The sequence below is a fragment of the Phalacrocorax carbo genome, chromosome 1, assembly GCF_963921805.1.
Source record: "Phalacrocorax carbo chromosome 1, bPhaCar2.1, whole genome shotgun sequence".
NCBI lineage: Eukaryota > Metazoa > Chordata > Aves > Suliformes > Phalacrocoracidae > Phalacrocorax > Phalacrocorax carbo.
In genome coordinates this window covers 1,975,271-1,999,106 of record NC_087513.1, presented here as the reverse complement: position 1 = coordinate 1,999,106, position 23,836 = coordinate 1,975,271, and the positions used below count along the sequence as shown (strand labels likewise).

The 23,836-nt window shown below is 49.4% G+C and overlaps 1 protein-coding gene across 6 annotated transcripts in view; it reads left to right on the top strand.

The window, feature by feature from the left end:
• FBH1 (F-box DNA helicase 1) overlaps nucleotides 1-23,836 on the top strand; it is a 35,970-nt gene that overhangs the window by 7,081 nt on the left and 5,053 nt on the right. For 3 of the 6 annotated variants that reach the window (XM_064441824.1, XM_064441830.1, XM_064441853.1), the window contains 13 exons: nucleotides 1,320-1,455; nucleotides 1,703-1,893; nucleotides 4,761-4,874; nucleotides 8,576-8,761; nucleotides 9,849-9,943; nucleotides 11,911-12,079; nucleotides 13,795-14,023; nucleotides 14,877-14,964; nucleotides 16,471-16,557; nucleotides 17,675-17,811; nucleotides 19,450-19,549; nucleotides 19,709-19,830; nucleotides 22,943-23,018. In XM_064441824.1, the coding sequence (XP_064297894.1) occupies nucleotides 1,320-1,455; nucleotides 1,703-1,893; nucleotides 4,761-4,874; nucleotides 8,576-8,761; nucleotides 9,849-9,943; nucleotides 11,911-12,079; nucleotides 13,795-14,023; nucleotides 14,877-14,964; nucleotides 16,471-16,557; nucleotides 17,675-17,811; nucleotides 19,450-19,549; nucleotides 19,709-19,830; nucleotides 22,943-23,018 (1,730 nt within the window). The remainder of the gene's footprint in view (nucleotides 1-1,319; nucleotides 1,456-1,702; nucleotides 1,894-4,760; nucleotides 4,875-8,575; nucleotides 8,762-9,848; nucleotides 9,944-11,910; nucleotides 12,080-13,794; nucleotides 14,024-14,876; nucleotides 14,965-16,470; nucleotides 16,558-17,674; nucleotides 17,812-19,449; nucleotides 19,550-19,708; nucleotides 19,831-22,942; nucleotides 23,019-23,836) is intronic. The other 3 variants (XM_064441844.1, XM_064441837.1, XM_064441864.1) reach the window with 3 other exon arrangements.

The following is a 23,836-nucleotide window of genomic DNA, read 5'->3' as shown; positions in this document are numbered from 1 at the left end:
TGGAGATGCTCAGACCTCAACTGGACAAATGACGAAACTTTAAAGTCGTTCCTGCTTTGAGCATGTGGCTTCCAAAGTTGCTTCTGCAGTCGTTCTGATTTTGATAGCCAGTGAGATGTGGTGGATAAGCGAGGGAGAGGCTGCAAAGCCTGGGACAGGGATAGGCTTGTACTAATGTCTGAGGAGATGGAGAAGCTGAATGTGGACTGGGAAGAGGGAGCAGAAGAACAGTCTTGGTGGTGGCCTTTTGACTTGGGTGGTGTTGCCTCTTGGAGGGCAGGGAGGTGGTTGTTGCACCGAAGGAGGAAAGAGGTGAGGAGAGCCTGAGCAAGAGGGCGTCAGCAAGCAGCTGCAAGCTTTCCACAGGCTGGATCTGGAGGCTCAAAGGAAGGTTTTAGTGATGGACCTGTTGTCAGAGCACAGCCAGGTTGGGTACAGCAATTGAGAGAAGCTTCTGGGAGCTCCAAGGCAAGCATTAGACAACAAAATGTAAAAAGGCTGGGCTGTCCTGTTGCTTGCTGCCTCCTGGCACCCAACAACAAGCTTTGGAGAAGATGTTATATGGTTGCTTCTGGCAGGGTGACCATGCTGGAGAAAGCGAGACTCAGTTTAAGCATCCCTTTTAGCACCCATTTACATTTCAGGATTTGTCATGTCAGCACTGCTTTTCCATCTCTGGACCAGCCAGGGACTCGGAGTGGCTCAGCATCTCCTGGATTTAGCTAAAACAGAAATATCTTGTAGAGGGTGTGAGCTCTTCTTCCTGGTCCCTCCTATCTCCAATGTATTTTCTTCTTTTCCTTTTCTGAAAGGCTGCGTTCCTGGACCAGCACTGACTTACCAGTCACAGCTCAGCAGCAAGCCCAAGCCCAAGATGCATCCCTGATAAAAGCAAGCGCTCTGCTCAGATCTCTGCAGTCTAGTGGGCAATTTTGTATGGCAGTTAAATGGTGCAAACGGAAGAGTCAAACTGGGTTAGGAGCGAGGTAGATCCATCTTCTGGAAGGATACGGCCAGGATGAACTTGCAGACCAAGGGCTTGATGCAGCAAAGTATTTAAGCACATGTCTGTGTAACAGAACTGGGAATTACTTGTCTAAATGGCTCTAGGCACAAGAACTAGGGTTGGAAATCCAAGTTCAGCACCTTGCAGCCTCGCTGCTGAATGCATCCAGTCAAATCTGTGGGGCACACAGCAAGGAATAGTTGTACTTAACTACAGCCTGACTGATGGTACTTTGGAGAGGCATTATTTACTTGGAGAATAAACTTCCTTGATAAACCTTCTCTGCAAATGCTGCTGTTCCTGTTCTGCCCAGGTGCGTGTCTGCCATATCCACAAGTCGGAAGGTAAATCCCAGTGCGGTTCTCCGGTGTTTGAAGAGTCATCACCTCTTCTCGAAGGCTGAAGTCTGCGTCGCCAACAAACTGCCACATTTACAGAGCAAGACGGGGGTAGGTTTAACAGCTATTAACTGGTTTATTTAAAATGTTTAACAACTGCTGGTGCTTTAAGGTCATATCTGCTCTCCTGCATCTAAAGTTTTCCCTTTGGAGTGTTAGTTGGTCCTGTTCAGGGTGACTGAACAGGATTTAACTATTCATCGTGGTGTAAGTGTTCTTATAGTGTTGAAGCAGGGTTTCCCTGCTCCTAAAGGCTCAAAGCTTCTTGCTCACTCTTTCTTGTTGTTGCCTATACCAGCCTGAGAACATGTGGGCCATAATTGCAGTCATGGTGCTTTTCTCCAATGGTGTCAGCGACATCCGAAGGCTGATGGCGTGTCTGCAGAGACCCTGCTCTACCCTGTCTGTGGTGGATGTGACCGAGACACTCTACTGCATCGCCACGCTTCTGTACGCAATGAGAGAGAAGAACATCGTGATCACTAACAGGTAACGAGTGGGCAGATGCTTCCTGCCTCCCTGCCTCTCTTTCTAGGCTTGCCAATATGTAATATATATTTAAGGCCCCTCACTACAAGAAGGAGATTGAGGTGCTAGAGCATGGCCAAAGAAGAGCAATGAAGGTGGCCAAGGGTCTGGAGCTCAGGTCTTATGAGGAGCAGCAGAGGGAGCTGGGGGTGTTTAGCCTGGAGAAGAGGAGGCTGAGGGGAGACATTATTGCTCTCTGCAGCTGCCTGAAAGGAGGTTGTAGCAAGGTGAGTGTTGGTCTCTTCTCCCAAGTAACAGGAAACAGGGCAAGAGAAAACAGCTTCAAGTTGCACCAGAGGAGGTTTAGGTTGGATATTAGGAACAATTTTTTTACTGAAAGGGTTGTCAAGCGCTGGAACACACTGTCCAGGGAAGTGGTGGAGTCACCATCCCTGGAGGTGTTTAAAATGGCTGATGTTGATGCTGAACATGAGCCAACAGCGTGCCCTGGAAGCCCCGAGGGCCAACCGTGCCCTGGGGGGCACCGAGCCCTGCATCGCAGCCGGGCGAGGGAGGGGATTGTCCTGCTCTGCTCCGCGCTGGGGTGGCCTCACCCCGAGTGCTGTGGGCAGCGTTGGGTGCCACAGGACATGAAGGGTATAAAGGTACTGGAGAGTGTCCAGAGGAGGCCACGGGGCTGGGGAAGGGTTTGAGGGGAAACGGTACGAGGAGCGGCTGGAGTCCCTGGGTTTGTTCAGCTGGAGCAGAGGAGGCCGAGGGCAGCCCTCATGGCGCTCTGCAGCTCCCTCCCGAGGGCAGGAGGAGGGGCAGGGCTGGTCTCTGCTCTCTGGTGACCAACGCCAGGCCCCGAGGGAATGGCCGGGAGATGTGTCAGGGGAGGGTTAGGCTGGGCATTAGGAGAAGGTCCTTCCCCCAGAGGGTGATGGAGCCCTGGAACAGGCTCCCCAGGGAGGCATCACGGCACCAGCCTGGCGATATTCCAGAAGCACTTGGCCAAGGCCCTCAGAGACACGGTGTGAATTTGGGGTGTCCTGTGCAGGGACAGGAGTTGGACTCTCTGATCCTTGTGGGTCCCTTCCAACTCAGGGCATTCTATGTTTCTATGAAAAGATGTGTAGACATGGCACTTAGGGACATGTTTTAATGGTGGACTTGGGAGTTCTGGGTTAACGGTTGGACTTGATGATCGTAAAGGTCTTTACTAACCTCAGTGATCTATATGCAGTGAATATACGCTCATGAGCAATTATGTTCCTCTTGGAATTGTCTTTCGGTTCCTCGGTGCATGCAGTTTGTCAGGAACAGTGTGTGCATCCCTAGCTTTTTGCAGGAACATCTAGGAGCATTGCCTTTAGGTTTGCTTTAATTCCTAGACTGTTTCATAGCCTGCTTGTTTTTTAGAAAGTTGTGTTCAAGCAAAAAGTATTTTTCAGATACAAAAGCAGGTTTTAAAGCAGCTGTAGAAACTTTCTGATTAGAAATAAATACACATCAGCTGCAACAATTTAATGCAATTATTACCTTCCTGAGACCAGTTACTCACTTCACTCCTCTTAAATCACACGACAAGTCCCAGGAGCACCCATTGCATGTGTGTAGCAATCCGTCCTATGCCTTTTGTTCGCCGAGGTGCCTGGTAATGCAGGTAAGAGCCCACACGTTGGTTCAGAATTGCAGTGAGACTGAGATGAGGATTAAGGACACGTGTAAATTCTTCTTGTGAGAAGACTGGAAAGGAACTGCGCTGGAAAAGGAATCTATAGCCAGAAGGAAGATGGTTCTGTAGGCTGCCCTCTGCAAGTTATAGTTCAGCCTGTGTTAGGCACAAGAGAAGTGTTCATTTTCTGCTTACTCAACCATGGGCCACGGGCTCAGGCTACCAACCAGGGAAGTCAGGATGCTTGTTTGGCCTGTCAGTGATAGAAAATTGCTGGCTAAGGTCATAAGCTTGCGTAAATGGGTGAAGCCTGCTGAAGCTGTGGCAGACAGAGGGTGTTGCTCACAAGCATTGAGGGTTCATGGTCAATGTCACCCACATCCCATCTCCATCTCCTTGAACAATCTAGACTAGAAGAAATAGGAATGACCATGTCTCTTCTGTCATGATCTCTTCAGACCATGTGAGGTTTGTGATTTAGGGCATAAGGAGGAAATGTGCCCACAGGGGTCTGGTACCTATGTGCAGCTCTATGAGCAACTAGTGAGTCTGAGGGTCAGGTCACCTAATGTGAGACACAGAGTCTGTCCTGGAGCGTGGCCTGCAGTGGCAGCTGTTCAGTCACAGGAACAAAACTGCACTAGAAGAGGTAAAACCACAGTGGTGTCAACCCTGATGTATGATGGAAGTAAATTTTAAACTAGTTGTTGCCAGGGTAATTAAAGCGAAGAGATGCTGCACTCCTCTCTTTGCAGTAGCAAAGCACTATGAAGTATTGTCATGGCTTGTATAAAATCATCATAAGGCAGTTGATGAAACTGGTTCACTTTAGGGGCCTAAACTAGCCCACATTCTCTCTCAGGCTCCCCCAGATCCCATTGCTGATAGTGGTTGAGGAGAGCAAAAGGATCCTGTGGATTCTGATCCCAGGTCATGTCTGCGTAGCAGACCTTGGAACACAAACCCAGCAGGAGTAAGGGAGAGGCCACAGACAGAGCTGTCCCCACGGTGCCATTGCAGTCGCTTTTCAAGGTTATAACTAACTGCACTTTAAAATATTAATGGTCTCCTGCAACTCCCTGAGCGCTTGGGGATTTGTGCATTGTTCTGTTGGAAGTATTCAAGATGTCAGTCTGTTAGGTGGCTGCAGATGTTTAATTTGTTACTGATGATTTATCAGTGATAGATTCTCTTTTGTTCTTTCTACCAGGATCCATTACAATATTTTCTACTGCTTGTATCTGATGGAAAATTCTTCTGCAACTATGCCGACAGTGGAAGAGGAAACACTGGCTTCACGCTGCAGAGAAGACTTATGGTCAAGGTAATGCTATTTTACCATAGAGTGCTAAACCTTGGAGGGGGAGCAAAGGTTTCATGGCAGAGACTGTTGATAAGACTCAACCTTATTCTGCTCCTTGCCATATACTCCCTGAATTCTCACAGGAAAACCAGACTCAGGCCTTAAATCTGTAAAAATTGAATTACCAAGCACTGATTGTATTTAAAAGTCATTATTCACTGATGGATCACAGAATCCCAGACTGGTGGGGGCTGGCAGGGACCCCTGGAGCTCACCCCGTCCCACCCCCTGCTGGAGCAGGCACCCCCAGAGCAGGGGCACAGGGCCGCGTCCAGGCGGGGGGTGAATGTCTCCAGGGAAGGGACCCCACAGCCTCTCTGGGCAGCCTGTGCCCCTGCTCTGGCACCCGCACAGCAAAGGGGTTTGGCCTCATGTTCAGGTGGAACTTCCCGTGTTCCAGCTTGTGCCCGTGGCCCCTTGGCCTGGCGTTGGGCACCACTGAAAAGAGCCCGGCCCCATCCTCCTGACACCCACCCTTCAGGTATTTATAAGCACTGATGAGATCCCCCCTCAGCCTTCTCTTCTCCAGGCTGAACAAGCCCAGGTCTCTCAGCCTTTCCTCACCAGGGAGATGCTCCAGCCCCTGATCCCCTTGGCAGCTCTGCGCTGGCCTTGCTCCAGCAGTTCCCTGCCCTTCTTGAACTGGGGGGCCCAGAACTGGATGCAGCCCTGCAGGTGTGGCCTCACTGGGGCAGAGCAGAGGGGGAGGAGAACCTCCCTCGCCCTGCTGGCCACACTCCTTTTCATGCCCCCCAGGACACCGCTGGCCCCCTTGGCCCCAAGGGCCCGGTGCTGGATCAGGGTCACCTCGCTGCCCCCCAGTACTGCCAGGACCCTCTCAGCAGAGCCGCCCTCCAGCAGGTCCCCCCCAGCCTGTGCTGGTGCGGGGGGTTGTTCCTCCCCAGGGGCAGGACCCGACACTTGCTCTTGTTGAATCCCATGAGGTTCCCCTGGGCCCAGCTCTCCAGCCTGTCCAGGTCTCGCTGGATGGCAGCACAGCCTTCTGGTGTATCAGCCGCTCCTCCCAGTTCGGTATCATCAGCGAACTTGCTGAGGTTACGCTCTGTCCCTTCGTCCAGGTCATTGATGAATATGTTGACCAGGACTGGACCCAGCACAGACCCCTGGGGAACACCACTAGTTACGCACCTCCAACTAGACTCTGCCCCATTGATCATGATCCTCTGAGCTCTGTTGTTGAGCCAGTTCTCTGTCTACCTCACTGTCCTCTCATCCAACCCACACTTCCTTAGCTTGGCTGTGAGGATGCTGTGGGAGAGAGTGTTAAATGCCTTACTGAAGTAACAACATCCACTGCTCTCCCTTCGTCGACCCAGCCAGTCACACCATCACAGAAGGCTGTCAGGTTGGTCAAGCATGATCTTCCCTTGGTGAATCCATGTTGACTGTTTCGGATAACCTTCTTGTCCTCTCTATGCCTGGAGATGGCCTCCAGGATGAACGGCTCATCACCTTTCCAGGGGTGGTGGTGGGGTGACTGGCCTAGAGTTTCCCATGTCCTTCTTGCCCTTTTTGAAGATTGGAGTGACATTTGCTGTCCTCCACTCCTCGGGCACCTCTCCTGTCCTCCACGACCTTTCAAAGATGATGGAGAGTGGCTCAGCAAGAACATCCACCAGCTCCCTCAGGGCTCGCGGGTGCATCCCATCAGGGCCCATGGATTTGCAAGGATCCAGTTTGCATAGGTGATCTCTGACCCAGCCTTTCTCAACCAAGGGGAAGTCTGTCTTTCTCCAGATTTGTCCTCTCTTCTCTGAGGGCTGAGATACCTGAGGCCCAGCCTTGCAGTAAAGACCGAGGCAAAGAAGGCATTCAGTAGCTCCGCCTTCTCTGCATCCTGCATCACCAGGGCCCCTTCCTTGTTCACCAGTGGGCCCATTGTATCCCCACTCTTCCTTTTACTGCTGATGGATATAAAGAAGCCTTCTTGTTATCTTTGACATGCCTTGCCAGATTCAATTCCAAGTGGGCCTTGGCCTTCCTTGTTGCATCTCTGCATACCCTGAAAACATTCCTATATTCTTTCCAAGTGGCCAGTCCCTTTTTCCACATACTGTGAACCTCCTTCTTCCGTTTGAGTTTCTCTAGAAGCTCTTTGCTCATCGATGTGCGTTTCCTGGCTCCTCTGCCTGACTTCTACCTCCTGGGGATACACCGATCTTGAGCTTAGAAGAAGTGGTCCTTGAATATTGTCCAGCTCTCTTGGACCCCTCTGCCTTCCAGAGTCCTAGCCCATGGGATTCCTCCTAGCAGGTATTTGAAGAGGCCAAAGTTGGCCCTCTTGAAGTCCAAGGCTGTATGTAACCTGAATCATAGCCCTGCTTCTACCTCACAGTATCCTAAACTCTACCATCTCATGGTCACTGCAGCCAAGGCTACCCCCATACTCTCACATCCCCCACCAGCCCTTCCTTGTTTGTTAGGATAAGGTTGAGCAGCACATCTCGCTTCGTTGGCTCTTCCACCACTTGCATCAAAAGTTGTCCTTGATGCTTTGCTGGAACCTTCTGGATCAGGCATGACTCGCTGTGTTGCTTTTCCAGCAAATATCAGGGTCTGTATGTCAGTGGAACACAGTTCTGTGTGCCCCAGTGTAATGGCCACTGAAATTTCACAAAGTCCAAATGACCCCAAAATATGTTCCCAAATCACCGCTCTCCCTATGGATAAGAAGCTCTGGAAAGAGGGGAGAGTGCCTGCTTTAATTTTAACAGTGTATTCCTCTAGAACACTGCAAGCTACAGCCGGCCAAAATGGGGGCTGGCTTGCTGGTGGTGTTACTGTAGCACAAATAATCATAGAATCATAGAATCGTTAAGGTTGGAAAAGACCCTTAAGATCATCGAGTCCAACTGCTAACCTATCACTGCCAAGCCCACCACTAAACCATGTCCTCAAGCACCACGTCTGCCCTTCTAAATATCTCCAGGGATGGAGACTCCCCCACCTCTCTGGGCAGCCTGTGCCAGGGCCTGACAACCTTTTGTTGAAGAATTTTTCCCTAATCTCCAACCTAAACCTCCCCTGACGCAGCTTGAGGCCGTTTCCTCTTGTCCCATCACTGGTGACTTGGGAGCAGAGACCGACCCCCCCCTCACTCCAGCCCCTCTCAGGCAGCTGCAGAGAGCGAGAAGGGCTCCCCTCAGCCCCCTCTTCTCCAGGCTAAACCCCCCCAGCCCCCTCAGCCGCCCCCCAGCACACTTGTGCTCCAGACCCTGCCCCAGCCCCACTGCCCTTCTCTGGACACGTTCCAGCCCCTCAAGGCCCTTCTTGTCCCGAGGGGCCCAAACCTGAGCCCAGCATTCGAGGTGGGGCCTCCCCAGGGCCGAGCACAGGGGCCCCATCCCTGCCCGGCTCCTGCTGGCCACACCAGTGCTGACACAAGCCCGGGGGCTGGTGGCCTCCTTGGCCACCCGGGCACTGCTGGCTCATGCCCAGCCGGCTGTCAGCCAGCACCCCCAGGGCCTTCTCCGCCGGGCACTTCCCAGCCCCTCTGCCCCAGGCCTGGGGCGCTGCCTGGGGTCGGTGTGACCCAAGGGCAGGACCCGGCACTGGGCCTTGTTAAACCTCACACAACTGGCCTCAGCCCATGGATCCAGCCTGCCCAGGTCCCTCTGCAGAGCCTTCCTGCCCTCCAGCAGATCGACACTCCCGCCCAGCTTGGTGTCACCTGCAAACTCACCGAGGGCGCACTCGATCCCCTCACCCAGATCATGGATAAAGACATTAAACAAGGCTGGCCCCGACACTGAGCCCTGGGGAGCCCTGCTCGTGCCCAGTGGCTGTTCACTTACAAACACTGCTTCCTGTGCACGAGAGGAAACAAGGTACCAGCTGCAGGATATTTATTTGGCTCCTGTTTTCTGGATCCTGTTGGATAACTGTTATATGCTAACTGTTATATATATATATATAGCTGTTACAAATTAGTATCAGTTTGTAGCTTGCTGCCTAGAAAGGAAGGACAGTAAGGAGTGAAATGCTTTCTTGGCCTCTGGAGATCCAGGCTTCGTTCCCCTGTTGCTGCAGTTATCCTGGGTTGAGACATTTAGCTTCCTTGTCCTTGCCTACAGAAGGGGTACAGGAATGCTTTTCATCCATCACAGAGGTCTAGCAAAGATAAATCCAATAAAATTGCCAATGATCTGAGGCTCAACAGTGAGAGAGGTCGTAACAAAAAAAATAAATCAAAGGTAAACAGATATTGGGTTTCAGTGCTTCTTGGCTTCCCAGCCCTTTCATTCTAAGTCTTTCTCTGAGAAGATTTTGCTTGTTCAGTAAAAGATGCGTCCTGGGGGCAGCCATCTAACTTCCAGCTGTGAAATGTCAAGGATACTTAAACAAGGCTTTCTGCCCTTACACGCGGTATCGGGGAGGACCCTGTGCACAGAGATGGTTCACACTGTTGGCTGATTACACATTTCAGACCTTTAGGAATAAAACAAGTGCACTCCAGCTGGAAGCACTGAATGCCTTAATGTTAATCAAAGCTCTCTGCTCCCCTGAGAGTCAGGGATAATTGATCTCACCTATGTACTGAGAAATTGGAGGGCAATTTAAGGTACATGCTTTCAAAAGCAACAAAACACCCCAAACCCAAGTCACTGTTTGCTTTCAATAAGCCTAAGGAGCCGGGGTGCCAAATCAATTTTTAAAGCATGGCTTAGGGCCCTTGAGAAGATCTTTTCCTATGTAACCTTCCCCAGGGTTTAATTTTTATTTTTGCTATCTCCAACCTTCTCCTATTTCCTGCTTTTCTCATTTGTACAATAACCAAGTTGCTCCAGTGCCACCTTCCTGAGTGTGGGATGGGATAAATCATTTGTTGGTTTCCTTCTCCTGTTAGCCAATTTGTTTTTGTGGGAGGATTTATTTTCTTAGTTCCTTTTCCTCTGTTTTTTTTTCTGGTTTTAGTAGCCTGCCTGAAATAAAGCTGACCCATGAACAGCAAAGGATTTTGAATCACAAAATTGAGCGTGGTCATATAGTGAAAGTTATGGCATTTGCAGGTAAGAGCCAAAAATTATGTGTAAGAATAAATGCATAACCTCTAATTCTGCTCGTTCCCTTCCTGCTTCTTCTGTCCAAGGAACTGTGTGGATGCCAGGGGGGTCAACCTTACTTTTTAATCAATTCTAAAAGTCAGAGCAGGCTTTTGCTCCGGAATGGTGGTGGTTACTCCCATGTAAGCTAGGTAAATGTCATACTCGGACACAACACCGAAACCAAGTGTTCGGGTGCTGTCACGACTGCCCAGAGCAGCTTGTCAGGGCACCCCGGAGAGGAGAAGCAACCCTCCGTGTGTTGCTCAGTCACATGCTGAGCCTGTTCTGCAGTGTTACTGTCCACAGGCCACTAGACGGAGTTGCTCGTACTTGTTTAGATTTAGCACCTCTGTAAGAGCAACACAAGCCAAAAAAAGGGAATTGCATAAAATTGAGGGAGCCTATTTAAAAAGAAAAAGAAAAGTAAATAATTTCCCTGCATCTGCAGAGAGTTTTCTTTAAAGACACTGCACTGGGGGCTCAGAGCTAATGCATGCTCTCTGCCCGAAAGGCTTGCAGAAGGACACATACAGCTGAGCACCACGGTACGGAAGCTAAATGGTGGTTTCTTATCCCTGTACAAAGTCACTGTGTCCAAATGACAAAAGCGGGAACGCTCAGGAGCTTAGACAGGTTACGTGTAACTGCAACAAGGAGGGGCAGGAAAAGAGCTCAAGGAACTGCTGGCAAAAGCATAAATGACTTGTAATCCTTCTTCAGACATGTAGATGAGGATGCTTGCCACAGCATCTGTTATCTAACCGCAGTGTAAAGGATGCCTTAGTGAATGATGTGGCGGTAGAAAAGCTAAATCGATTTCTACGTCTGTGTTCCTTGTAGAACATCTTGGAAAGGACCGGCCTCAGGATAGGGGGTTCACCAGAGGGTCAGTCTCACATTCATACGGGGGAGGTTGCAGATCAAATATGGGTTGGTACTGTTTGTTTTGTGATCCAGACTGCATCACCCAGAAGATGTAAAGGAACTCGAGGGTGAAGTGGCTGAACCAGTAGCTGAGTGTGAAAGCTGCTGTGGCAGTGGTGTTATACAGGGAGATGTGGGAGCAATCTACTGGTAAGACCGATGTCTGTACCAGGCAAGATGGTCCTCATGGGTGAATAGCTGGTTAAAAGCTAGGAAGCAAAAGAGCAGATGGTCAGTTTTGCGTACAGGGAGTATTAACCACTGGAGTCCTCCAGAGAGCTGTGCTGGGACCTGTCTGTGCGGGTGCCAGAGCAGGGGCACAGGCTGCCCAGAGAGGCTGTGGGGTCCCTTCCCTGGAGACATTCACCCCCCGCCTGGACGCGGCCCTGTGCCCCTGCTCTGGGGGTGCCTGCTCCAGCAGGGGGTGGGACGGGGTGAGCTCCAGAGGTCCCTGCCAGCCCCCACCAGTCTGGGATTCTGTGACCTACTTTGTCCAACATTCACGAGTCATCTGGGAGATGTGCAGAGCCCTTGTCTCGGGTTTCTGTTGTGATTGCTGCTCCATGAGTGAAGAAACTTTGCCATGAGGTGAGGACGGTGCTGTCCTGAAGCAAACTGGAGTAGATGAGAGCAGCGTTAGTGGGAGATCGTACAAGGAAATGAGCTCATGAATCATTCAGAAGACCAATTTCAACATTTCATTTACCAAGCTGTCTTTCAAGAGAACTAGTAGCTTCATGTACGTTCAGACTTCTAGAATATTGGGTAATAAAAAAGTTATTTTTTTTAAAGGTTTTTTGGCTGCAGACTGATTTTTTGTCAAAGCTACTTTGCTCCACAGCTTCTACTGATTTCACTTGAGTCAGTGAATAAATTCCCATTAGCTGCAAAGGGTCCTGCTGTGCAGTTAGGACAGCAGGATGGGGAAGGTAAAGCTGATGAGAGGTGTGCGGATTCATTCATACCTGACTCTGGATGCTTTTTGTTTACTTTCTTCTGTTCTTTAGGTACAGGAAAGACCTCAACCTTGGTGAAGTATGCGGAGAAGTTTGCTGATCTGAATTTCCTTTACGTGGCGTTTAACAAAGCTGTTGTAGAGAGGGGAAAAAGTGTCTTCCCCAGAAATGTTACGTGCAAGACTTTCCATTCTTTGGCATTTGAAAGTGTTGGCAAACAGTGAGTGCAGATTTTAGATTCCTTCGCTGAAGGGCAGTGGAGCAGGAAAAAGACATGTCAGGAAAGGGAAGGTCTGATTTTGAAGTAAGCCTCGAGCAAAAATAATGGGAGAAAATATTTCTTTCGCTTGTTTCAAGCCAAACTGTGATTTACAGTTTCCAAGTTCTTTCAGATTGTTTGGGCTGGTGATTTTAGCATCCATGTGAGCCTGGGGAAGCAGAATCATTGCCCTGCCCTGACACAGACCGTGCTGACGTAAGCCCTGTTGCTGTTTTGGGGGCCATTCATCCTGCCTGCATTTGCGGCCAAGGAGCACTTCACAGGGAGACATAAAGCCACTGAAAACAGCTTTTTCCCGTTTTCCATTTACACTTCCATGGTACAACCACTCTAAATGCTGCTTTTCTTTGGCAGAGGAGGAGGTTTCTTAACCTCTGAATTGTTCTAATGATGCAGTTTCTGGCACCACCACTGGAGCGCTGTTGACTCTCTTGAGGGACAAGAGGCCTTGCAAAGGGATCTAGATAATTGGAGCACTGGGCTATGATTAACAGGGTGAAATTTAACAAGACCAACTGCTGGATTCTGCACTTGGGATGGAGTAATGCTGGGCAGGAGTATAAACTGGGAGAGGAGTGGCTGGAGAGCAGCCCTGCAGAAAGGGATGTGGGGGTGCTGGTTGATAGCAGGCTCAATAAGAGTCAGCCATGGGCCCTGGCAGCCGAGAGGGCAAGCCTCGTCCTGGGGTGCATCAAACACAGCGTAGCCAGCCGGTCAAAAGGGGTGATCCTCCCGCTGTATTCAGCATCGGTGCGGCCTCATGTCGAGCGCTGTGTGCAGTTCTGGGCCCCACCATTTAAGAAGGATGTGAAGGTCCTTGAATGCATCCAGAAGAAGGCAACAGAACTGGTGACAAGGCTGGAAGGCATGTCCTGTGAGGAGCGGCTGAGGACTTTGGGCTTGTCTAGTTGGGAGAAAAGGAGCCTGAGGGGTGACCTCGTTGCTCTCTACAGCTTCCTGAGGAGGGGGAGTGGAGAGGGAGGTGCTGAGCTCTTCTCCTTGGGATCCAGGGACAGGACACATGGGAATGGCTCACAGCTACGTCAGGGAAGGTTCAGACTGGGCATTAGGAAGCATTTCATTACTGAGAGGGTGGTCAAACACTGGAGCAGACTTCCTAGAGAGGAGGTCAATGCCCCAAACTTGGCAGTGTTTAAGAGGTATTTGGACAATGCCCTTAATAACGTGCTTCAACTCTTGGTTGGCCCTAAAGTGGTCAGGCAGTTGGACTAGAAGTTTGTCGTAGGTCCCTTCCAACTGAAATAGTCTATTGAATTCTATTACATTCACCAATTACGTTGGCACATCTAACCTGCAGACAGGAGGGAAAATGAGCCACAACATGGAGGAAGAGGGGAATCTGCTTACCTGGCTCTGGAAACAATCTGTAATTGCAGGGGTGAATGATGGGAATAGCTCTCTGGCTTGACTTTTCATCTATAAAATGAAGAAGTTTGTGCTTCCACCAGGAATATAGTGAGGATAAATATGTGCAGATTTTAAAGATATTCCATTACGAGGTCAAAGTGAGTGAGTAAAACAGAGCTTCTGCAAGTGTTAGTGTGCAACAGAAGTAAAAGTGAGCTTGCTTTTCCAGTAGGCTTTTCACGCGTGTTTCAACATGTCTCTCTTACTTTTTGTCACCTGTGGCGCAGCTATAAAGAAAAAGGCAAGCTGAACTTCTCCAAGATGTCAGCATACTCCGTGAGTTTCCTTATCCGGAACCACGAGGGACAATCTCTGTTCATACGAGGGAAAACAGTCGCGCAGACCCTTGAAAACTTTTTTGCCTCTTCACATAGAGAAATCTGTGAAGAGCACACTCCTGTTTGGTTCAAAAATACCCATAGCATGAGGAAATTTATGAACCCAATTGAAAAGCAAGTGAGTATCTGAGTTGAAGCAAGACTTGGGCTGCAAGGTTTAGAAGGGACTGTAGTTATCCCACATCTCTCTCAGTTCACGGGTATTTGTGCTTCAGCTGTAAGAACTGACGGCTTTAGACAAAATATTTTCTTCCTCTGTGACAAATCCAAAGAAACTGGGCCTGTTTGGTTTTCCTGTTTGCACAGCTGGTTTCTAGAGGTTACCAGTGCCTCTGCTCAGTGCAGATATTTCTTCCCCGCAAGGAAAAGATAAAAGATTGCATTTACATCAGTGCCTGAGTGGCATTGTGATACTAGATGTAAAGGCAATAAACATTTTTTTAGTCATTTTGATATGCAGAACCAAACCCAAAAATTCTCATTTAGAGTAGACATCTCAGCAGCACTTAAAAAGGCAGCACTGACATTGCAAACAGCGTGGACTGGAGTTGGGGAGAAAATCAGCCTTTCTGCTCCACATCGATCACATCCGATCAGATCCAGCCCAGATAGCAGCAATCCAATTTGCAGTCGTTATTTCTGGCAGGGAATGAATTAACAGCCTCAAAATATTAAATACCTTTAAGCACTTTGCAAGGTGTCCGGAGAAGTCAAAATAAACACAAAGTTTGCGTTAATGTGCAGAAGTTAGGGGGTATTATATTATCCTGTCCTAATAGCTGAGCCAAAGAAATGCTCTTTCCAGAGGGCTGCATTGGGAAAAGACTTTGTGGAGGAGAAAAACCTAACTGGTGGTGACACAGAAGAGAGGAAAAAGGCTTCAGAGAAGCCTTTCAAGATCTGCTGTGCCTGGACTGTTTTTTTTTCTCCTCCGAGCAATCTCTCCAGACCCTTCTGTTTTCTCTTTCTAGATCAATGTGGAAGAGGCGAAGGAGATATGGCACAAAATGAAGAATTTGGATGGAGACGCAGAGAAGAAATACAAGATAACCTCTGATGGTGAGAGAGGACAGATGTCAAATAGCCTTCAGATAAAGAGCTGTAGTAGAAAATGGAGCGGATTCATACTTGTTTCTGGCTGTGTGCCAGGAATGAGCATCAAAAAGTATAAAATTTAGGTTCTCCTGCCACTAGCTCACCAGGGAGCTCAAAACAGGCCCAAAGGCTGGAAGTTTGTTCATTTCTCCTGTGCAGCCTCAGAAGATGGTGCAACTGTTCAGCTGTGTATAATTGGCAGCAAAATATTAGAAAAAAATAGCAAAATATCACAGAATCCCAGAATCACAGGTTGGAAGGGACCTCAGGGATCATCTAGTCCAACCTTTCTGGGAAGAGCACAGTCTAGACAAGATGGCCCAGCACCCTGTCCAGACGACTCTTGAAGGTGTCCAACGTGGCCGAGCCAACCCCTTCCCTGGGGAGATTATTCCAGTGGTGACTGTCCTCACTGTGCAAAATTTCCCTCTGGTGTCCAATCGGAATCTCCCCAAGAGCAACTTGTGTCCATCCCCCTTGTCCTCTCCATGGGACTCCGTGTAAAAAGGGAGTCTCCATCTTCTTTGTAGCTACCCCTTAAGTACTGGTACATGGGGATGAGATCCCCTCTGAGCCTCCTTTTCTCAAGGCTGAACAAACCCAGCTCTCCCAGCCTATCCTCGTACGGCAGCTTCCCAGTCCTTTGATCACCTTGGTGGCCCTTCTCTGGGCCCCTTCCAGCCCATCCACATCCTTTTTGTACAGCGGGGACCAGAACTGCACACAGTGCTCCAGGTGTTGCCTGACAAGCACTGAGTAGAGCGGGATAATGACTTCTTTCTCTCTGCTGGTGATGCCCTTTTTGATGCAAGCCAGCATCCCATTGGCCTTCTTGGCCGCAGCAGCCACTGTTCGCTCATGTTGAGCTTTCTGCCCACCAGGACCCCCAGGTCCCTTCCCACAGAGCTGCTCTCCAGCCAGGTGGATCCCAGTCTGTACTGCACTCCCAGATTATGTTTTCCCACGTGCAGGACCTTACACTTCTCCTTGTTGAACTTCAAAATTAGCAAATAGCAAAAAAATTAGGAAGTATTAAAAAAAAAAAGTGTGAGAGAGTGTGCGGATGAGTGCGAACAGTGAGTGTTTGTTCCTTGCTGCTGCCAGCGTGTCCTTCCCTCTTGTTTCCTAGCACGTGTGCAGATAGTGCCAGAGGTGGTTCGTACTGGGGAAAACCTTCCTTGTCACTGTCTTTGTGCGTTAAGAGCTTTGGAGTTATCGGTGTAGCTCTCCTCCCGTGCAGTCAGGCTGGTTTGGGTTGAGTTTTTTTACCCTTCATACAGCCAAGGGAGACAGAGCAACATCTGGGAGCAATAGAGATTTTTGCAACCCCTCCAAACATCATGCAAATTCCAAGCGAGAAATAGCACCAGAATAATTTTTCTGTTTAAAAAATTGTCTTGTTTTAAAGGTCATGGTGTTTTATAATGAGAAACTTACCCTCTCACTGACATGGCTTGTTCATTCTCTCAGGGTATTTGAAACTTTGGCAGCTCAGCAAGCCTCAGCTCTCAGGATATGATGCCATTTTTGTCGATGAAGCCCAGGACTGCACTCCAGGTGAGCAGTGACGGGAGACAGAGCTGCAGCCTTCCTAAGCACTTTTAAGGATGTTCCTGTGCTCAGGGGTGTGTGAGAAGGGGCACAACTGAAAAAAAATTTTCCTTTCAGCTGTAACATAAGCCAGATCCTGGTCCCAGATCCTTGCAAATTCAGTAAGGCAGCTTGTGAGCGGGCTACAAGAATATACATGCATCAGCTTGAGGGGTTGCTTTCAGTTGCTTTCAGTGTCCAGACGTGCCATCCAGACCCTTTTGCTATTGCTTTGCTGCTACCAGGTTAAAACAGAATACCAGCCTAGCTGAGGATGTAGTTTATTACGAGGGTGGTGACACATTAAATGGGTCAGATATGAGAACAGCAGAGCTGCTCCATACCACCCTGGCACTTGGTGCAAGTCTTGCCCATTCCTTGCACCATCCTATGGATTCCTGAGTCATGTAGCAGAAAGCTGCTGGCTTTCTTTGCCAGGGATTTGGGGAGCGGCTCTCTGTTGCAAGGCAAGGTGAACTGATTCCGCAGAGGGATCTAAGTGGACAAAACTGTGTGCTGAGGAGCAAAAGAAGGGGGGCAGAGGAAGGCCTTTTCAGTGGATATTAAGTCAGCTCAAAGGCTTCGTCAGACCATCTCCCACCGGTATTCACCGGACACCTGGTCTTGCAGGCGTTCAGCTGTGCTTTCGCAGCTGAGTGTGATGTAAGTGGTTGCTCTGCCAGTGTGACTGAGCCTTGGACAGGCTTGGTTGAAGTGGACCGAAGGGCTTTCTGAGATGGGCACTGAGTCAATGGGCGCACGTGCAGCGCGTCCGGGTCACTGGGGATGGGTGGTGGACTTGTGCTGTGCTCACATGTGTGGGATTAAGATGCCGTGCAGCTGCTGTCCAGAACAAAATACCATCAGACTAAAATAGAGGTAGGACATTTGTAGAGCTCCCAGTCATGTGCATGCTTCCCTCTGCTTCTCCCCAACTTGTCTCCTGCAGCTGTGTTGACCTCTTAAATGCTGTGAGTCATCAGGCAAGACCTCTTGCCTCTCTCTGTACAGGCAAGAGATATGGTATAGTTCACTCTTGGTTTATGAACAGGCTCCCTCATAATGCTCTGATGTTTTTCTGCAGCCATCATGGATATTGTGCTGTCGCAGACGTGTGGCCTAATCCTTGTAGGAGATCCTCACCAGCAGATCTACACCTTCCGAGGCGCTGTCAATAGCCTCTCCTCAGTGCGTCACACCCATGTCTACTACCTCACCCAGGTAAGATGAGGGTCTGCTGCTGTCCTTCCCTGGACAGATCCCTAATGCAGTGGAAAACGTTTCACGTCCTTCTTCAAAAGGCATCTAACAGCCAGACTTCTTGAGTTTGTCACCGTGGAGTGTTTGCATTGCCTGGGTTAGTGGCACACTTTGCTGTTCACACTCTGTGCTGCAGAGCTCCTTTGTGCCTCTTAGTACAGTGATCCCATCACTAGGAAAGCCCTGTGGCTTGAGAAACGGGTACTGGGGTGGAGACCTTGGTATATGGCTTATTTTAAGGAGATTCCCTTTTCTCTGGGTTAGTTCTCAGCTCCAGCTGAGTGGGCAGGGGCAGATATCCCCCTTGCTCCTATTGCCAGTCAGCTACAGCAGCGGGTCCCGTGCAGAGAGATGAAGGAATTAGGAGCAAGAAGATGAATTTTCTTCTGGCCAGGGACCTCCTTGAAATAAAACCATGTTGAATAAGGAGGACATATTTGCTGGCTGTACACACAGTCTTTTTTTTTTTTTTTGGCTTTGCACAAACTCCAGCATTGCCACCTCTGCCGACCAGTGCCCCTTTGTCCGTGATATCTCCTGCCCTGTTTATCTGCCAAAGGCGTAATTTTCATGAGCGGCTTCAGCTGATCTGAGTTTGCCCTGGAAGAGAGCTCCTGCCTTCTTTCAGCACAAGTGATGCTTGTGTCTCCAGGACCTAACCTGCTGTTATGCCAAATGAAAGCTCACCCGGATAAGTTTTTTAGCCTGATTAGGCACATGGCTACACAATTCTCACAGCTGATAAAAGGGAGGAACTATGCCTTTGGGAATTCTTTGCAGAATGAATTGGCTTAAACCAGCAATATAAGCTGTAGCGCAACTTGCTCCTAAGCCAGAACAGCCACCAAAACACCCACCTACCTGAGCTGGCTTTTCCCCGCGCACCATGGCAGCCTTGCCAAGGGGTAGGAGCTAGGGACAGACACATAGGAACGGGGACTGTGTTTATTTGCAGTGGCACATCTTGTGACAGCCTCGGGACCAGCCTTGCATCACCTTGCTTGTGGAGTCTTTTGGGTAACAAGATTTTCCACTTCTCTTTGCTGGTGGAGGTGTTGTGCTCAGCCAGGCACTGGTGTCTTTTAATCATGGTGTTCCTGAAACTTGATTACAGCTTTGGCCTCATGGTGCTTTACCCTCATGGTGCTTTGACTCTTGGCTCCAGATCTACAGATTAGGAAACCATAAGGAGCAACCTCCAGTCCTGCTCTGCTGCTCCAGTCCAGCAGCCCAGCCAAGTCAGGGACCTGGCTGCTTTCCTGCCACCTCTAGCCCCTGCCCTGCTGCAGGACAGACATGCCATATCACATTAACTTACTGGGGAAGAGTCTTGGCAGTGGCAGCTGTTGGGTTAGAGAGGCTGGAAACCATGTTTTGCCCTGTATGATAGTCCCATCTCACAGCACAGTTCCTGTTGCCTTGGGTATAACAGTGACCAGGGCTTCTAGGAATAATTTGGAGGGATTTGGGTGCTTTTTCTAAGAGAAACGTTGTCCAGAAGGTTGGTGGGAATTGTATAGTTCCATATATAGTAATACTTTTGTAGGTTTTAACAAGTTCCTCTTCTTTTCCTGCTGTATCCTTCATTTTTCCATGTAGAGTTTCAGATTTGGTCCTGAAATAGCTTACGTTGGAGCAACCATTCTGGATGTCTGCAAGAGGATCAGGAATAAGACATTAGTGGGTGGAAACCAAAAGGGTAAGTCATGTCAGTGTACTGGTCGGCTCTGACTGGGAGTCACGCAGCTATGGCATAATAAACAAAGTGTCTCAGGATTAATCCTGATTTATGAAGATCTTTATGTTTTAGATACCTGCTTTCTAACTGGCCTGGCTAACTGGGAATTTCTTCATGCAGGTGATGTGAGAGGTAGCATGGAAGGGAAGATAGCAATCTTATCACGAAGCAATTTTAGCGTATTTGAGGATGCTGTGAAACTTACTGGAAGAGAGAGACAGATTAAAATACATGTGATTGGGGTAAGGAGAAATTGCCAATGTGTCTTTCACGTCCTAACCTCAAGTCCCCAAGCCTGTTAGCCCTTGCACAAGCGACACCTACATGTGTCCTGAAATAGGTCCTGAAATAGATCTGCTGTTGTCTGTAGTACCTAGGTTTAAAGCTAATATTCAAGGAGAAAGCAGCAATCTGTCGTGTCTAGGGAAATATTATTTGGAGCAGCTATTCCTCAGATCTGTGCAGACAAGGCTCCCTTTTTAGGCTTATCTGTCCATTTTTTCATCAGGCTCAGGTGAGATGGCAGCAGCTGCGGTCAGCTGGATGGGGCAGGGGCACAGGGATGTACGGCTGTAATAAGCTGCTGCAAGTATTGCATTAGATGGGGCACTAATGACTGCCTTTGGCTGCTGGCAGTGGCACAGCGTTCCTGCATTAGGGGAGTAAAAACCAGCTCTAATTGCAGGCTGAGTGTAAAAAGCAATGAAAGGCAGTTGGCTGGGCCAAAAGGGAATAAACATTTTTCAAGCTCTCTGGAGAGACGAAGACGATGCTTGAATTGTCTGAAGCTGATCTTTGGACTTGTAGGTGCCACAGAGGGCTGTGCTGTGCTCGTTCCTGAATTCCAGTCCTAAAATAGAATCATATAATTATAGAATCATTAAGGTTGGAAAAGGCATCCAGGATCACCAAGTCCAACTGCCAACCCAACACGCCCAGGCATCCTAAACCATGCCCTGAAGTGCCACGTCTACATGGTTTTTGAACCCCCCCAGGGACGGTGACTCCCCCACCTCTCTGGGCAGCCTGTGCCAGTGCCTGACCCCTCTGGCAGTGAGGACACTGTTCCTAATCTGCAACCTAAACCTCCCCTGACGCAGCTTGAGGCCATTTCCCCTCATCCTATGGCTTGTTACTAGGGAGCAGAGACCGACCCCCCCTCACTCCAGCCCCTCTCAGGCAGCTGCAGAGAGCGAGAAGGGCTCCCCTCAGCCTCCCCTTCTCCAGGCTAAACCCCCCCAGCCCCCCCAGCCGCCCCCCAGCACACTTGTGCTCCAGACCCTGCCCCAGCCCCGCTGCCCTTCTCTGGACACGCTCCAGCCCCTCAAGGCCCTTCTTGTCCCGAGGGGCCCAAACCTGAGCCCAGCATTCGAGGTGGGGCCTCCCCAGGGCCGAGCACAGGGGCCCCATCCCTGCCCGGCTCCTGCTGGCCACACCAGTGCTGACACAAGCCCGGGGGCTGGTGGCCTCCTTGGCCACCCGGGCACTGCTGGCTCATGCCCAGCCGGCTGTCAGCCAGCACCCCCAGGGCCTTCTCCGCCGGGCACTTCCCAGCCCCTCTGCCCCAGGCCTGGGGCGCTGCCTGGGGTTGGTGTGACCCAAGGGCAGGACCCGGCACTGGGCCTTGTTAAACCTCACACAACTGGCCTCGGCCCATCGATCCAGCCTGTCCAGGTCCCTCTGCAGAGCCTTCCTGCCCTCCAGCAGATCGACACTCCCGCCCAGCTTGGTGTCACCTGCAAACTCACCGAGGGCGCACTCGATCCCCTCACCCAGACCATGGATAAAGACATTAAACAAGGCTGGCCCCAACACTGAGCCCTGGGGAGCCCCGCTCGTGCCCGGCCGCCAACTGGGTTTAGCTCCGATCACCCCAACTCTCTGGGCTCGGCCACCAGCCAGGTTTTACCCAGCGAAGGGGCCACCCGGCCCAGCCATGAGCCGCCAGCTTCTCTAGGAGGGTGCTGGGGGAGACGGTGTCAAAGGCTTTGCTCAAGCCCAGGCAGACACATCCACAGCCTTTCCCTCACCCACCAGGCGGGTCACCCTGTCACAGAAGGAGGCCAGGTTGGTCAGGCAGGGCCTGCCTGTCATGAAGCCGTGCTGGCTGGGCCTGATCCCCCGGCTGTCCTGGTGAGTGCAGTCAGGATGAACTGCTCCATAATCTTCCCCATGATGGTCTGTTCCCCATCTCGATACGCCCAGGAAAGCCAGGGAAAGTTATTTCACCTGCATTGTTGTTGAGGGAAACTGGGATTTTCAGCAATGTTAACAGCTTGAGGGAGCAACAGTTCTGAGGTTTGCGCTGAATTTTCATCTGCAAAAAGCATCCAAGTATCTGAAGAGTGTGTGTGTGTGTGTGTGCACGTCTACAGAAATTCACATGCTTGAATTGCAGGGAAGCTTTCAAAAGGCTCTACATTTCCAAAGCCTCAGTCATTAGTCTTCAAACTCTGACTCATCAATACCTGTGATTTAATTTGAGATCTTGTTCTGCACCCAGAAACATAGAAGCGCATGAACAGTTGTCGTAGTGCTGGATGTGTTTGAGGGAGAGCCTGGTCTTTTGAATTTTAGGCTGATATTTTCTTTTTTCCACTGAGAAACTGCGTGTTACAATGGAATGAATGTTTGAACTGTCTACCTAGTACCAAAATCCTTGCCTGCCTTTACAGTTTGGAATAAGTCTAAATTCAGACTGATGCTTCTTTTGATGGAAGAAAACAAAACTATATCTGGAAACAAGGTGGGGGGGGGGAACTTTCTGCATAAAAATTATCAAAGTGAAGCCTTTTGTTTCAGTTTACGTTGAAACTTAATCATTTACAGTCAGTTTAGCCGGTTTATTGTCATTGTGGTAGCCCATCACTTCAGGAATGATGATGTAGCTGGAGTTGGTTTTCCCGCAGAACAGGGTGGAGTCAGCATTTATGGCACAACCAGACTTTTAAAGTTCATTTTAACAAAGGAACCTGCAGCGATTGGAAGCTAAAATGGCCAAAACCAAAACTCTTTTTTTGTTAGGGAATAGGAAAACATTGTACAACTTTTTTTTTTTCTTTGAAAAGACATTGATCATAACGTTCTGACGTAGCTCTGTTATATGCCACTCAGACACTGTCCTGTTCTCTCTGTCCATCAGCAGATTGGGCTGGATCGTTGATTTTTCAGCTGCTTTTGATTACCCTACAGCCCTAGGGATTTTGGAAAACCAGCTTCCTTCTGCTTTTTCAGCACATTTCCATTTTTCCCTCCCTCTTAACTCCAATAACCACTGGGCCCTGCCAGCTTATCCAGAAAGTCTAGACAGCACCTTTACTTCTGTATGTTAAGATAAATTGTTGATTGTTTTAGGGGCTTGCCCGTTTTGGCCTGAGCAGAATTTATGATATTTGGAAGCTCAGTCAACCTGCAGGTGAACGGGAAAAACGTGAGTATGTTCTTACCCTTCTTTCTGTGCACGATCTTCCCTGCAGCAGCATGGATTTTTTAGGCTTTGCTGCGGTGATGGAAAGTAGCGCACTTCTCGGTCATCTATTTTATGTTTCCTCATGAAGCTATCTGTTGAAAGCTGACTTCTCAATCATGGCTTCTTGTCATGGGCTGTGCTATTTTGGCTGCTTCAGTGGCTGCTGTCAATACCAGAAATGCCAAAATCGCGGGGCCTGTGTCGTGCAGCCCTCCCCAGCTTTCCATGCGATGCCTCATCTTTTTGCGCAAGAGCCCAGTAAACTCATAGGCTGGTATTTTGCCCCTACATTTTCTGATTTGGCTTCATTTTTCTTAGGTTCTAACTGTTTTGTTTTGTTTTTAAACCTGGTGTGTTGAATCCTCTATCACATGCTTTCTTTTCACTGATGGATATCATTTAGGGAATAAAACATTCATTAAAAATCTCTTAGCAGCAGTAGGCAAGTATTGTTATATATAGGGCACAGAGACAAACAAAAGACTTATTGAAGTGCCACGAGTGATTGATTATATGGCTGTTGTTACTGGTTCTTTGGAAGGTGAGCTATGAGGAGAACTTGCCATCTGGGTAAAAAGAGAGAATAATGCAGGTTGGAAGGGCTCTGGGGGTGTGTCTGCCCTGACCCCCTGCTCCAGCCACTCTGAAGTCACGTTAGTGTCTTTTCAGACTGCTCAGAGTCTTTCCCCTTCAATTTCCAAATATCTCTGGGGACAAAGGTTGTGCCGACTTTCTAGGACACGTGCTGGAGAAATGAGTGAGCTCAGTGAACGTTTGCT